The 15,015-nt window shown below is 38.8% G+C and overlaps 1 protein-coding gene across 1 annotated transcript in view; it reads left to right on the forward strand.

Moving 5' to 3' along the window:
- Wdr72 (WD repeat domain 72) overlaps positions 1-15,015 on the forward strand; it is a 164,871-nt gene that overhangs the window by 98,984 nt on the left and 50,872 nt on the right. The window contains exon 18 of the mRNA XM_028773615.1: positions 375-570. Within this exon, the coding sequence (XP_028629448.1) occupies positions 375-570 (196 nt within the window). The remainder of the gene's footprint in view (positions 1-374; positions 571-15,015) is intronic.

Here is a 15,015-nt window from a genome sequence, read left to right on the forward strand (position 1 = left end):
GAGTGGGCCCTGTGCAAGTAACTATGGTTGATAGTTGTTTTGGTTCTGGGGACTAATACTTTGTAGCTCTTCACCCTATCTGTTGGCTACTATAAATGTCCCACTTGCTCTTTTGGAATGTTCCCAGAGTTTTAAAAGGGGTGGTATAAGTCACTTACTTAGGGTTGTGTCCACATCTGCAGCTTGGGTAGCTATAAGTCTTTGCATTCATTACTGTTACTCACAAGGAGAGATGTTTGATATTATTTTTACCAGACTGGGATATTACTTATGGAAGAACTCAAATCCAAATTCTGGGCTTTGGATATTTTTTATAAGACTCCTAATCATTTGGAATACCATTATATAATTCATGGAAATAAAAACTGCCTCAGGTAACTGAAGCAATACAAGCTGTCCTCTTGGCTGAAGTTCAACAGCACATGAAGAGTCTGAGAAACACACCAGTGAGTAGTCAACCAGATCCAGTGACAGAGCACAGCATCTGTGAGAAGATGCGGATCTCAGCCAAGATGGAGCAGGCTGAAGAATTAGAGCTAAAGTATGTGGGGAAGTCTTCACCTCTGAAAAGTAAGTTGAGCAGTTAACCTGCTTCCTCTCAGTAGAGCTCTCATAGTACTCAGAATGTGTTGGAGAGTTCAAATTTTACAGTGTAGCATTTCCTCATGAGTCCCATTCACTGCATTTCTTGTGTCATTACCAGGCTATTAAGGAAAATCTGGATTCTGTTGTGGTCATAGATATATTATAGAATGCCTTGGGGATCTACATTCTAATCTCTACTACCCTTATAAATATCTTGGCTCATCAGTGTGTTTCTGTAACACCAAAGAAAATGCAGGGCGACATCATGGTCATCTCATTTCTCATTAGAAAGGAAATCACTAGGTTTCTTGAATGATCTGTACAAGGTAGATATAGGAAGGACCAAGAATCTAGGGATGTAAAAATTAAGAAAGGTGTGTTTGAATGCTATCATGTTGCAACTAACTTGTTTTGTAGCATCTTCTTATGTTACACGGTGTGTATTTAATCTGAGGTCTTAATATTTGCACATCTGTGCTTCAAATGAGGGCGGGTCACCTTTATCCGAGTTTGCATTTTCACACTAAGCACATTCTGATTTTTTAAAAATTGCTTAAGTAAGCAATTGTATATCAAATATATTTCAGAGTAGGACACTTTTGCTAACATTTATTTATTGTTATTGTGTATGAAGATTTTGCCTGCATGTATGTCTGTACATTGTGTACATTCAGTGCCTGAAAAGGAAGAGGCCAGTAGACACATTGGAACTGGAGTTAGGAAGGTCTGTGAGATGCTATGTGACTGCAGGAAACCAAACTTGGGTCCTCTGCAGGAATAGCCAGTACTTTTAACTGTTAAGCCACCTCTCCAGCCCAGAACTCATTGTTTTAAAAACAGGAAATGTTACTGTTATCAAATGTATTTTGGAAATTATTTCCCTTTATATTCTCTCTCTCTCTCTCTCTCTCTCTCTCTCTCTCTCTCTGTGTGTGTGTGTGTGTGTGTGTGTGTGTGTGTGTGTGTGTGTGTGTGTGTGCACAAATGTTTAAAGGCCAGAGGATGATCTCAGGTCTCATTCTTGACACCTGTGGAACTCTCCGTCTTGTTTTCTGAGACAGCCCCTCTCACTAGATCCAGCTATTCACTAGGATCACAAATGCCATCCCATTATATATGATTTTCTTTTCAGGAACTACAGGAAGAATTCTCTGTCTTTATATATGTATTCTTTTCAAGTTTCATCATGTCCATAACCTGCCCTCCTTATCCCCAGCCTTCCAGAATAACGTGGCAATAATAATGGCCACAACACTAGTTCAGTTTAGTGTATTGGAAATTCTTTGAATAATCTAAACCATTTAATGAAAATCTATTTAGACAGACATATTTTCATACCATTATGCTGTGGAGAAAACCAAGCCAAACCAAACCAACCAACCAACCAACCAAACTAAGAAACAACCATTGTGTGATGTGTGATGACTAAAGAGAAGCATCCAGAACTCACCACTCACCTCACATCATAACAGATGAGGAAGAAAAGATGTTCACTCTCACCACTTTTGTTCTTTATGGTCTATGAATTTTGCCAAGAGATATCAAGCAGAAGAAAGAAGTAATACTTGCAAACATGAGAGAAAGTGAAGTTAACTCTGTTTGCAAAAGACTATACCAAGACTACTGTGAATAAACCCAGTACAGTTTCAGGATGCAAGATAAACACAAATACCATAGGTCCTCTATACAACAGTAACAAATTTGCTGCACAGCAAATAATGATCGCAACCCAATTAGTGAGCACCAAAGTATGATTACTGCTAATTAGTTCATTAGAGTAATATATTGGTTCCCAGTGAATGGCACTAATTCTTGGAAGATGTGGAACCTATAGAAGAGGGGGCTTCTCTGAGTCATTGATGGTAAGCATTACTTGTAGTCCAACCTCACACTTTGCGTCTATTCTCTGCTTCTTTATTTTTTAACATCATAAACTTATAATCATAAAACAGAAGAAGAGGAGGAGGAAGATGAAGACAATGATGACAATGATGACAACAAAGGAGGAGAAGGAGGAGGAAGAGGAGGAGGAGGAGGAGGAAAAGGAGGAGGAGGAGGAGGAGGAGGAGGAGGAGGAGGAGGAGGAGGAGGAGAAGAAGAAGAAGAAGAAGAAGAAGAAGAAGAAGAAGAAGAAGAAGAAGAACTACCTCTAGATCAAATCAATCAACATGTATTAACAACTAATCTCTACAAAGCTTTGAGTGTACTATCATTAGCCATTGAACGAACAATGCACTTGATTCTAAAGGTCTTACTTTGAAATATAAATTTATGCTTATGTAGATTTTAGTGGTTAAAAATCTAAGGAATTTTACTGAAAAAGCTAACTGGTAAATGTTAAAAATAGAGAACTTTTAGCATCAACATGTTAGTTGAAAGGGCTAAGCAATAGGTTTGAGGAAACCTTTATGTGTATGCACTGAAACAGTCAATAAACCATCTCGTTTAAATGTCAAGATATTCATGCATAAGATAAGTAAAAAGTTATTTTTCATCTAGTGTACATTATATACCATTCCCTAAGAAACTAGAGGTAGTTTGGGCTTAATGTATTCCCTATTTTATTTTTAGTTCCATATAAAACTGAAACATCTCATCTTTAAGCCTTTGTACCTATGAGTTCTGCAGAATCCCTCTGTTGTTTCTGGCTTCTGTGAATTGTCTTAGTGATTCTATTGCCTCTTGAAAGATGGAGAGTCTCTCCCTTTTTTGGTCTAAAAGTTGTTTCATTTCCCACAGAGGTTGAAACTGGTGGTTTTTAACCTTGTAAATGAAAGTCTAGAAATTTTGTCATCTTTTTAAGTCTTAGCTGTCAGAATTCCAGCCTGGCTCTTTCAAGGAACAGAGTTACATATTTCTTTGATAATAGTCTGCAGGCACATTGATTATTGTCCACACTCCCATTTAAATGTATTGACAAAGAAAAAGTGATCTAGACTCTCTTGCTGCAATCAATGTGTTTTGTGCTATTGTTTTGTGGAACTGAGGCTGGTCTCTTGACACAAGTCATTCAGAAGCAGGGACGAGGCCAATCTGTTCTTTTCTCTCAGCACCTAAAGCACTCTTTCACCTAGCAGTGAGTTGGAAGTATTTATTGAATAGATGAATAAGCAGGTGAGCAGTGGGAAATTTTTTTCTGAAGATCCAGCCAACTCCTAGTTAGAAAGAAAGGTAAGATGGAATAATCAGCTGACCTCTGACTTCTGTGTTTTAGCAGCCAGGCTTCATTGCACACTGAAGTTTGTTTTCCTAAAGGCACCATCCTAGGGACATGCTCAGTACACAAAACAGATCTGCACACTCAGGCACACACACATGAACACACAGAGACACACACATACACACACAACATATACCTGAACACACAGATACACATACACTCTACACAGAGAGAGAGAGAGAGAGATACATACACATGGACATGGACACACAGGAACACACACACACACATATGCACATAAAGGAACACATATGTACACACACAAAAGTACACACATAGACACACACACATGGACACACAGATGCAAATGAACACACAAGGACACACAGAGACATACACACCCACAAAGGGAAAAACACAGACACACACAAATGGGTACACATGGAAACATGTATATATATATACACACAAAGGAACACACATAGACATACACAAAGAGACACACATAGATATAAACACATACATACACAGACATACACAGAGACACACATGGACACACTGAGACATACACACACACAGGGACACACGTGGAAATGCACATACACACACAGGGACACACATAGAGACACTCACAGAGAAACACGGGGACACACACACAGACACACATAGGAGTCTAGCTGATCACTCTTCCAAGCAGTTCCTTACATGTTTATTTGCCATTATCTGTCTATGCATTTTTCAAAGATCTGTAGTTTGACAGAACATGGGCCCCAGCCTGGCCTGATTCTCCTCTCATTCCTCATTAAGGAATTAATGCCACAATGTGGGTTCCTCAGTCTTCACTCCAATCCTGTGTTACTGTTCTCCAGGAACTTCTGGCTTGTTCTGTTCTCTTGTCACTAGTTACCCCTGTGAAATAGAACCTTCATAGCCTGGGAGACCTGGGTCACCTTATACTGGTCTCCTTATGTAGGTAAGCGTAACCTTGAACTGTCTGTTCCTCTGCATTTATTTTTATTTAAATTTATAATTTTATTTATATATAAATAAAAACAAATTTATATGTATATATTTTATAAAATATGTATTTGTTTTATAACGTGTATGCCATGTGTGTGAGATGCCTGTAAAGGGTGGAAGAGGGTGTGAGTCTCTTGGAGCTGGAGTCATAGATGGTTATGTGCCTTCTGATGTGGGTACTGGAAATGTAGGTTCTCTCCAAGACTGGCAAATGATCTTACCCACCAAACCTTCTCCCCAGCCCCACCCCACCCTTTTGTTAGGTTGGTTCTTCCTATGACATTTAAGTCAATGAATGTAATTCCATTAGATAATACTGGTATAGATTCCAACCTCAGAAAATAGTCTTAGTGTAAGTAAAGATAAAGTTCCTTGAGCCAAAAATCAGGCATTAAGTTTTATGCATATTCTGTAGGTAGCACAATTTGGAGTACAGAGTGATTTCTAAGGAGGGGTCGTCTACAAGTGAAATGACTCTTCCATGGTCCCTGTGTCATGGAAACCCTGTTCCTATAAGAAAATGTCCCATGAAAAAAATTTAGACTTCAAACTGAATCATCAATTCTACATTTTAAATATGTGATAATGTATTTACCCATTTTACCCTTGGAATGATCTGGAGAGGTTCAGAAGGCCGTATATACATTTGTTTAATGTTAAGTTAGACGCAGAGTTTTAACTGTGCTACTTGCACAGTGCTGAGTGAAGCCTCTTCTAAAATGCTATGAAGCGCCTGCCTCTCAAGTCGTTCACTTATCCAGCTTTATCCTAGCAGCAGACAACCTCCCGTACAGGAAGAGGGAGCCATACATTGTTGTCTTACACGTGAACTGGTGGCTGATGAGTGGCAGTAGCAGGCATGGAGCTGTGAACTCTGCTTGGAGAACAAAGAAATGCAAAATGACAAGTTACTTGTCTGAAACTCAGAAGAGAACAGAAGTGGCCATTGCAGGGTGACTGTTATATTCTAACATGTAAGTTCAGGGGCATTTATTCAAATTCGCTTACTTAGTTCAAGATAAATTTACCTACACAGAGACCAAAAATAATCTTGATGGTATCTGAAGGCAAAAATGGATAATACATATCAAGCTTCCTGAGAATAAGGTGAAATATGAAGCTTGCTGGCTTGAAGACATTGGTTTTATATATATATATATATATATATATATATATATATATGTATTTTTTCTCTCATGCTCTGCTAATCATGACCCATTGTTTCTTTCTGTGCAGTGCCCTCCCTTAGAAAAAATCTTTTTAGTAGTGTGAATAGTAGTCACTCTGTATCTGTCCTTCCCCAGTAATACCCAACTAATTCAGGAAACCCCGTCGTGTCAGCTCCCTCCTCCATGCCCAACCGTTGACTTCCCAACCTGATGTAGTTGTCTCCACCCACAAAGAAGGAGTCTCTCTTCCCACCCACTTGCTCTTATCCCAATGTCCTCAGACCTTAGGCACAAGGTCACTATGGAAACCATGTTGCCTAATTTGAAGATAGTAAGTCAATCTGCAGTAGTGGCACATGCCTTTAATCCCATCACTCAGGAGTCAGAGACAGGTGGGTCTCTTTGAGTTTGAGGATGGCCTGGTCTACATGGTGAATTCCAGTACATCCATGGAAAAAGAAAGCGAAAAAGAAAAGAAGAGAAAAGAAGAGAAGAGAAAAGAAGAGAAAAGAATAGACAGAAAATGTTCACACTATTAAGCTCAGTCCCCAAAGGTTTATAAAATAAAATCCTTCAATGGAATTGTGCATTATATAATACAGAATATACAAATGGTATCTTAAGTTTAAAGCCTTGATGTTACATTTCCCAATCTGTGATTTGATAATAAAAATTGGAGGGAAATAATGAACACAAAGAGATCATCTACACATAGGGTCATATTATATACTCACAATGGGGTGGGATTCACGACTCCAAAATGTTGCTTAGGATAGCCCATTTTTTTCATACAGCATCCAATAGTCACCAATATTTAAAATATATTTAAATTATCTATGTAACTCCACAATTCTCCTTGATATATTCAAGGTATATCACTTGATATATTAATGCCAGAATAGAGAATGACCAGGCTGAGAATCCAACTGATAGACCCATTCATATATCTTTTGAACCTATCGCTTCTTTGAATATATGTTAGACCCTTTCCATCCCAAGCTGTGAAGTAACCTTCACGGAAGAACATGACGTAGCTTCTGAAAAGCAGATATCTAAGAACACACAAGGATAGTGTGGTATGAGACATTAAAGTTCTCATCTCTGTGGGGGCATAGAAAACCAGTGATTGTCAGAACATGAATTTTAAGGGCTTAAGTAGGGATAATTGTGTTATTTGTAAAACCATGTCATACTCAACATGAAACTGTACACTCATTAAACCCTTAATCCGGGAGGAAGACATCCCACCATGAGGTAGTTGATACATACCCTCTTGTGTACAACTCCAGTTGTCAACTTCAGGATCAGTCCCCAAACAAGATCAAAGTCATACTCCTTGGGACAGTGGATAAACAGGGTGTCAATACCAGCCTGTGCAGACTGCAAGCCTCCGTTAATGGCCATCTTTGCTATAGAGTTTCCATGAGGCCAGTGGATATCTTGTTTGGTCTATATGGTGAAGAGAGTTCCTGTTGCCAAGGTCCATGTGTGCCCTTCTTCTCTGAGAAATGCTGCTCTCCAGTCTGCCTTTGTTCCTCTAACTCCACTTCTGGAAAGACCCAGCAGACACCAGTGGGGAAACCATAGGGAATGTTGCAAGCACAGTGACAGAGGCAGGCCACCAAGGCCTGGTCAGGATGGGACTTTAAAGTGTGGCTAGAGCAGACTGGAGAAAAACAGGACCTGGTGGGCAAAGCATCATCTAGAGAGAACTCAGACATTTCCAATACTAAGAAACAGGAAACAGAGAAATTCAATTCTAGTATTTGTCAAATTATCCATCTGTATGCTGGACACCTTCCTTGTAAAGTTATACTTGTTTATAAATTTCATGTCCTTATTAGGTTATCATTTTTTCTACCTTTGTGAACCCAGCTTGTGTTCTAGTTTAATTCTATTGCTGTGATAAAACATTTTGGCCAAAAGCAATTTGGAGAGGAAAGGGTTCATTTGGCTTATACTTCCAGGTCAGTCCATCATTGAGAGATATCAGGGCAGGAACTCAAGGCAGGAAAATAGAAGTAGGTAGACTCCATGGAAGAACACCACTTAATGACTTTTCACAAGCTCATGCTTAGCTATCTTTTTTATATATCTCAGGACTACCTGCCTAGGTATTGTGCTGCCCACAGTGGCCTGGAACCCTCTAGCACCATTTAATAATCAAGACAACCTCTCACACTCATGTCCACAGGACAATCTGATATAAGCAACTTCTCAATGGAGATATTCCTCTCAGAGGACTCTTGGCTGTGTCAAATTTAAAGCTAAAGCTAAATAAAACAGTTAAAGGCAATAGTAGTGCTTCATACTCCATACAAAAAATATATACTTTCTTCATATCATATAAAAGAAGGAAATTTTACCTTCTTACTTTTAGACCAAACAATGACCAAAGCTCTTTGTGGTTACCAGAGCTCAGATCTCATTGAAAACACTGTCTGTGTATTGCTATGGTTCTTCACACAAGTCTCTCCTATTTGGTGACTATTTCAAGTCAGTTTCCTAATGTTTTCTTTAACTTCTGTCCAGTGATCTGATTTCTCATCTCTCCTAGCTTCATTTGAGATGTTTATAATTTAGAGACCCCATCAATGTTCTGTTTCTAGCTTTTAAACATGGACTTACGTGTAGAAGTTAGGCCTGGTTCTTCCTCCCAGCCCCATGCTCCCAGAATAAGACTCAGACTCAAAATATATTTACAAGTATCTTGGCCATATAGCTAGACTCTTCTCTGACTATAATCACAACTTAGCCCATTTATTTTAATCTGCATTCTGCCACATGGCTGGTTACCTGTGTTTAGGTACCATCATGTATCTGTCACCTCATATCTTCTTGGGTGGGTCTTCCCAAGCAGATATTCCCATGCCTGGCTCTATCCCAGAACTCTTTCTGCCTCTCAGATATCCCACTTCCTATTTCCTGCCTAACCCATAGGCCATAGACTTTCCAATTGACAAGTAATCCATCCATACAATAAACAAGATATTCTCTCTACATTTATATAGATATTATTCACCACTTTAAAAAACAGAATTCCTGAATTAAAGCTGAAGTCGTTAAGATTCAAATTATTAAGTGTTTGACATTTGAAAATTATATTGAAGTATGCAGTTTGATATTTTTATGTTGATATCCATAAATAGTCTCCATGGTTAACCTCTCTGATCTCTATCTTGACGCCATGTGATTAGTTGTGGAGTTATTATGCCACTGGCTTTCCTTATGCCATTCTTCAATCTGCTGATTCATTCTTCAATCTGCTGAGATTGGATGGTCTCGTTTGCTTACATTTTAACCTGATACCCTTGCAGCATACAACTCTTTCAGGCATTCATGGCAAAATACCTGTAATGCAGTACAGACTTGCCCAATCACCTGCGTGCCTGAGTGGCATGCCTAGTGCCATACATCTGAGGTGTTCACTCTATTGGAAGAGAGTGCAACCAATCCATGGCTTTCCTTTTCTGTGGAAAGTGTTTAATGTTGGCAGCTGCACTAGATTGGGGTGAGTTAGACTTTCCTCAGGGATCTCAGTTTCAAGGTTTCCAAGAAGTGAAGTCAATTCAAAATATTCCAAAGAAGTAACAAATCTAGAACTGCAAAGTACCTATTTACCATTATTTCCAGGTGATTTGTGGTCAAATGGTTACCAAGCTTCTCCTAGTCTTGCTAAGCATTTCACTTTTTTAAAGCCTTTAGGTGAATGTTAAAATGTGTGTATGTGTGTATGTATGCATGTATTTCGTTTTAATTACCAAGTGAAGTGACTCTCTGCCCTTTTTACTCAGTAGACAATTTAGGGCATGTTTCCCTTCTTGCTAGCTTTCCTGTATTGACCTGACTTCTAAGGACATGGAATGAAACATGTCATGCTCCTGTTTGACAATCTCGGAGTTATGCTGTTTGTTTATTTGTTTGTTTTAGGGATATCTACATCATAGGCCAAGATGGAAAGGATGGAGATGTTTTGTTTTGCTTTGCTTTTCCAAAAGACTAAGTCTACCTATTGTGTGAAAAATGAACTTCTTTCTGGATTAACTTGAGTCTCTCCCAATGAAAATATTCCTAGTTCTCCATTTCCAATGGATCTTTTGAAGTGAAAACAAGCATTTAGAACAATGAGTTATACTTCTCCTACTGACAGTGGCAACCGGCTGCTAATGTGTTCATGTTTATAAAAGCTTAGTTTATATATTAGTCAAAATTATAGTTTGATGAATGCAATGTTTTCATAAATTGAAGATAATCATTACATTGGCCCCCATAGTAAATTTGTTTTAAATATTAGTTTATTATATATGTCGGCTTATATTACAAATATTTCCAGTAAACCAACACAAATCATTTTTATATTTAGCATTTAAAATGTATCTTAACTTGAGCGTTAAATCATCTATTAAATATTCAATTAAAGTGAGGTTTGATCCTTTTATTTTACTTTATATTTTTAATTCGTGGTCAGGTATTCGGGAAGCAAGCTAGTAAGATGTTCCTGGTGCACAATTTGCTTCATTCCTTGTTCTGTGTATTTTGTCAGAGAATGCCTTAATGCAACAGAAATCAGATTTGGTGTGTATTTTTACACCAAATCAAATTGTGCAGGCGCCACCCTCAGCTTTCTCCAAAACATGATAAAGTATTAGATTCCACCATGGTTTAGCTTAAGAAAGCCACGTGGCTCTGGAAGAAGCTTGGGCTGGGCAAGCTGCAGTGTTTACTGGAAACCACACCCCACAGCACCCAGTGCAGAACTGGACTTAGTAAGTTTACTGACCTGAGTTCTGACCCCTCCTGGAATGCTACGGTTTGTGGCTTTTCTGGTTATTCTGCAGGCATAAATCACAAATATAAAAGATGTTGAAAAGATGTAAGAATAGAACACAGGGCTGACTGATTGTGAAAAGCACTTAGATGCACCGTACAATGGCCTGGGAGGGAGAGGCATCAGGAGCTGTCCTCTTTATTACAGTTGGCAGGCTTCCCTTCCCTACATTCAGTACAGCCCCACTTCCTCCTTCCCAAGCCTCCCTTTTCCAAGTTCACAAACCATAATTATAAATTACAACATTTCTCATCTATTATTTTTAAGATGTAGCATTAATATACATTAATACCTTTGCTCAAATCCAGAAATTGAAAAAAAGTCCAGTAAAACTTCATATGGTTTTTATATTGCAAAGTGCCACAATAGATCATGAGTTCTCACTTTACAGCCAATTCCTGGAGCTATGAGCTGTTTGCTGTCCTCATACACATGGCTGTTTAAATATCAGAGGACAGGTAAGGAAATGGCTCAGTGGAAAGGAGTGTTTGCTGCCTTAGCAGAGGACCTGGGTTCAGTTTCCTACACCTACATGGGAAGGCTCACAACCACTTGTAACTTGTCCCAAGGGATCCAGTACTCTCTGGCTGCTGCATGCACATGGTACATATAACTCATGGAGGCACATACTTAAAAAAATAAATGATGGCCATATATTAAGCAAAAACTACCATTCCTTCACTGTGAGGTAAACTAAGTTGTTTCCACTGTCATTCTGGGGTCCATTATTTGAGATTATTTTTGTGTTTTCTATATAGCTGTAAGTTGAGATTTTGCAAAATGCTAAATAAATAGATGCCTATTTATAGATATAGCTTTCATTTTACCTATGAAAAACACAAATATTTCTAAATATTTCTACCAGTGACTAATGCCCTGGAGTTATTTGAGAAATGATCTAAGTTGCAATTTTGAGACTGCCTTCCATCTTTGAACCACCTGTAAAACTGAAACAAAGAACATAGAAGACTATGTCTTATTTGGTGAACTTATAGGTAGATATTTTTAATAGTTTGTATTTTGTGACATTAGCTTTAAGATGGGGCACATGGCAATGGAGTGTGTGATATGAAATGAGGCAGGGATGGCAGTCATGTCAGCCTTTGTCTTCTACACTGAATTTATCCTTTCCACTGAACCATGGGTTCAGGGAGTTCAGTGGTCCCATGACCACCTTGCACTTCTTGTCCTTTGCCTCTACCTCCTAAGCACAAACTCTGGGATTGTAGGCACCATCCAATATGTCTAGTTTATGATGCTAGGGGTCAACCCCAGGCTTTGTGATGTTATGCAAGCTCTCTATCTTTTGAACTTCAAATTTATTTTGATGCATAGTTCTGGATACATTGTAGGAAGATGTTCTGACTTATTTTGGTAAGCCGAGGCACATTTCATCAAAAGCATTTCATTGAAGAATTTTATATGAACAAAATTGCTTTGGACTAATATTTTTCACACACACACACACACACATACACACACACCCTTCTGCTATCAGTGGTGCATCTTATAAATTAAAAGTAAAAACCTTAATCTAGCATCTATAGGAGAACAATTCTTTGATAGTACAAAACAATGTTTATTATTTGAGTATATCAATAATTAGTATAAATTTTGCATTTTTTAAAAATGAAATTATTTAACAATAGATGTAGTAAAATTTGAAAAAAAAATAATTTAATCTAGACACACACAAAATAACCTCTATAAAAGCTGCTGAGAATCTATGCAAGGGTCTCCTGCACAAATCTGAGCTCCTGGGACAGAAATGGCATTGTAAGAAATGTTTGTCAAGTACCTATGTCTTATGTCCCCACTTTAATTGTACATGAAGACAGAAGAGAGTGGGAGCTGCCTTGATTGGTAAGGTGCTGGCCAGGCAAGCTTGATAACCTGATTCCTGGAAGCCATATGAAAATAAGCCAGGCGTGTGGCATGGGCATGTAACTGTAGCTGTGAGAAGGCAACAATCATCAGGTCCCTGCAGCTTGCTGGCCAGCCACCTTAACTTACTAAGTGATCCTAGGCCAAGAAACAAAACCAGAAGCAAGGTGGACCACATGTAAGGAATGACACACAAATTCATCCTCTGGCCTCCACATTCAAGCACACACATGTGTATGCGCACACACCAAAAAGAACTCACGGTGTAATGTGAATAACCATGTCCCTTTGGATGAGCCCTTGCATGCTTCAGTGCTCCTTGACACGCTGTGGATCTGTACACTGTGTTAGTGCCCAGCTTGTGCCAAGCAAGCTGTCGGCTCACAGGGAGGGCAGTTCCAGGAAGTCACTAGGGCCTTTTTCCAATAACACTCTCTGGCATGCAGACTGTGCATGGCTCTTTTGCAAATGGCTATTGAAGTGAGATCATGATGAGATTTCCTAGAATCACATGCAATTCTTTTCACTAAAACTTCCTACTTCTAAACTTTCTATAAAAATTTAGATTTCCTTCTACCTCCTTCCTGTCATACAAGCATAATAAGTCAGTGCAAGACATCAAAGAGCTTAAGTCACTTGGAAAAATGCTTCAAAAATCATGATTTAGGTGTTTTATTATTATATTTATCCATTGGTAGTGTGTGCACTGTACGTCAGGACACTTGTGTGAGGACAGCTATGAGAGTCTGTTACCTCCTTCTACCACATGACCGAACTCAGTTTGCCAGACTTGGCAGCAAGTGCTTTTGCCACTGAGCCATCTTGCTGCTACATTACCTTAAATGTGTATCTGTTTGTTTGTTTGTTTGTTTTAGCTTTTGGGCTTTAGCTATATTGGATCTTAGGATAATTGTTCAGACGTTTCATAAACACAGGAGGGAGGGAAATGAAATGAAATGGAGGGGATGGGAGAGAAGAAAAAAGAAAAGAAAAAGAAAAAGAAGAAAAGAAAACCAATGAACCCTGCACCTGGGGTCTTAGATGACATGGGAATGAAGGGATGGAAACTATTCAGTTTATTTTAAATTTTGAATTTTGGGTCCTAGGTCACTTCGCCTTTACCTTTGGATGAAACACATTTTGTTAAACTGGAATACATGGATCCTTAACAAGCATCTTTTAGTACCTCTCTAGTCTCATCCACTCCCTACCCTTCACCTTCAAGCCTACAATTCATCCTAGATATGCGTTGTTTCTGTCTGCATGCTCCCAGCCACAGGTTAATGTGTTTCTTTAAAAGTACTGTGTGACTTCCATGAGCCAAGCACTGAACAAGGTCCCCTCATGTACAGCAGAGACATACAGCACCACGGGCTCTACACCACAATGCTTAATCCCCTCCCTTCCTTCTAGTGTCCCTTGTGTCCTAGGCATCTTCTGGGAAGTTTCTTTTTTTCCCCAGTATAGAACAAGTGGCCTGCCCTGTATCATACCTCTGGCTACCCCATGTTGCATTTACCTGGTGCCTTGTCTCTCTAGATAAAATCCTATATCTAACTTCATACAACCATTATGTACAGTGTTTTCATCAGGTTTAGCTCCTAGAAGATACTCAACAAACAAATGAGCAGACAAATGCCAGGAGATTCTAGAACTGCAATATGCATTTTAAATGATGAACAGTCTATCTTAAGCAAAACTTCTCATGTCCTGTTAGAACAGTGGTTCTCAACTTTCCTAATGCTGCAGCCTTTTAACATTGACCCACAACTACAAAATTATTTTCATTGCTCTTTCATAACTATAATTTTGCTACTGTTATGAATCATAGTGTGTCTGTTTTCAGGTGGTCTTAGGTGGCCACTGGAAAAGGATTATTTGACCTCAAAGAGGCTGTGATCCACATGTTGAGAACTTCTGTGTCAGAAGCAATGCATGAGGTATTTGGATTGAGTGTGGTGCCATATATCCGTAATCCCATCATTTGGGAGGCTGAGGCAAGAATGTGATGAGATGGAGTCTCATCAGGACTACAGTACAGATGATAAGAAAATCTTTATATAAATAGAATTTTCTTCATTAACAAATTTAGTAACAGAAAAACAATACACATAGAAAATATTGAAATAGCTCAGGGATTATATGAGGTACTTATATGGAATAGTTCTTAAGTTATTATACAAAGTAATGGATTTCAGTATGGCATCTTCATATATACAGTGAGAAATGTAAACCCTCACTTTACAATAGAGCCCTGGAGACTCCGAGTAGAGAAGCTAGTCAGTTGATTGTGTGACTCAGCAAAGCCAGGCATCAGCTCCCAATGGCTGTTGCACTGATTTAGAAGGGAGGCCTTTAAACCCCTAACA

The sequence above is a fragment of the Grammomys surdaster genome, unplaced genomic scaffold (genome assembly GCF_004785775.1).
Source record: "Grammomys surdaster isolate TR1022 unplaced genomic scaffold, NIH_TR_1.0 231, whole genome shotgun sequence".
Taxonomy (NCBI): domain Eukaryota; kingdom Metazoa; phylum Chordata; class Mammalia; order Rodentia; family Muridae; genus Grammomys; species Grammomys surdaster.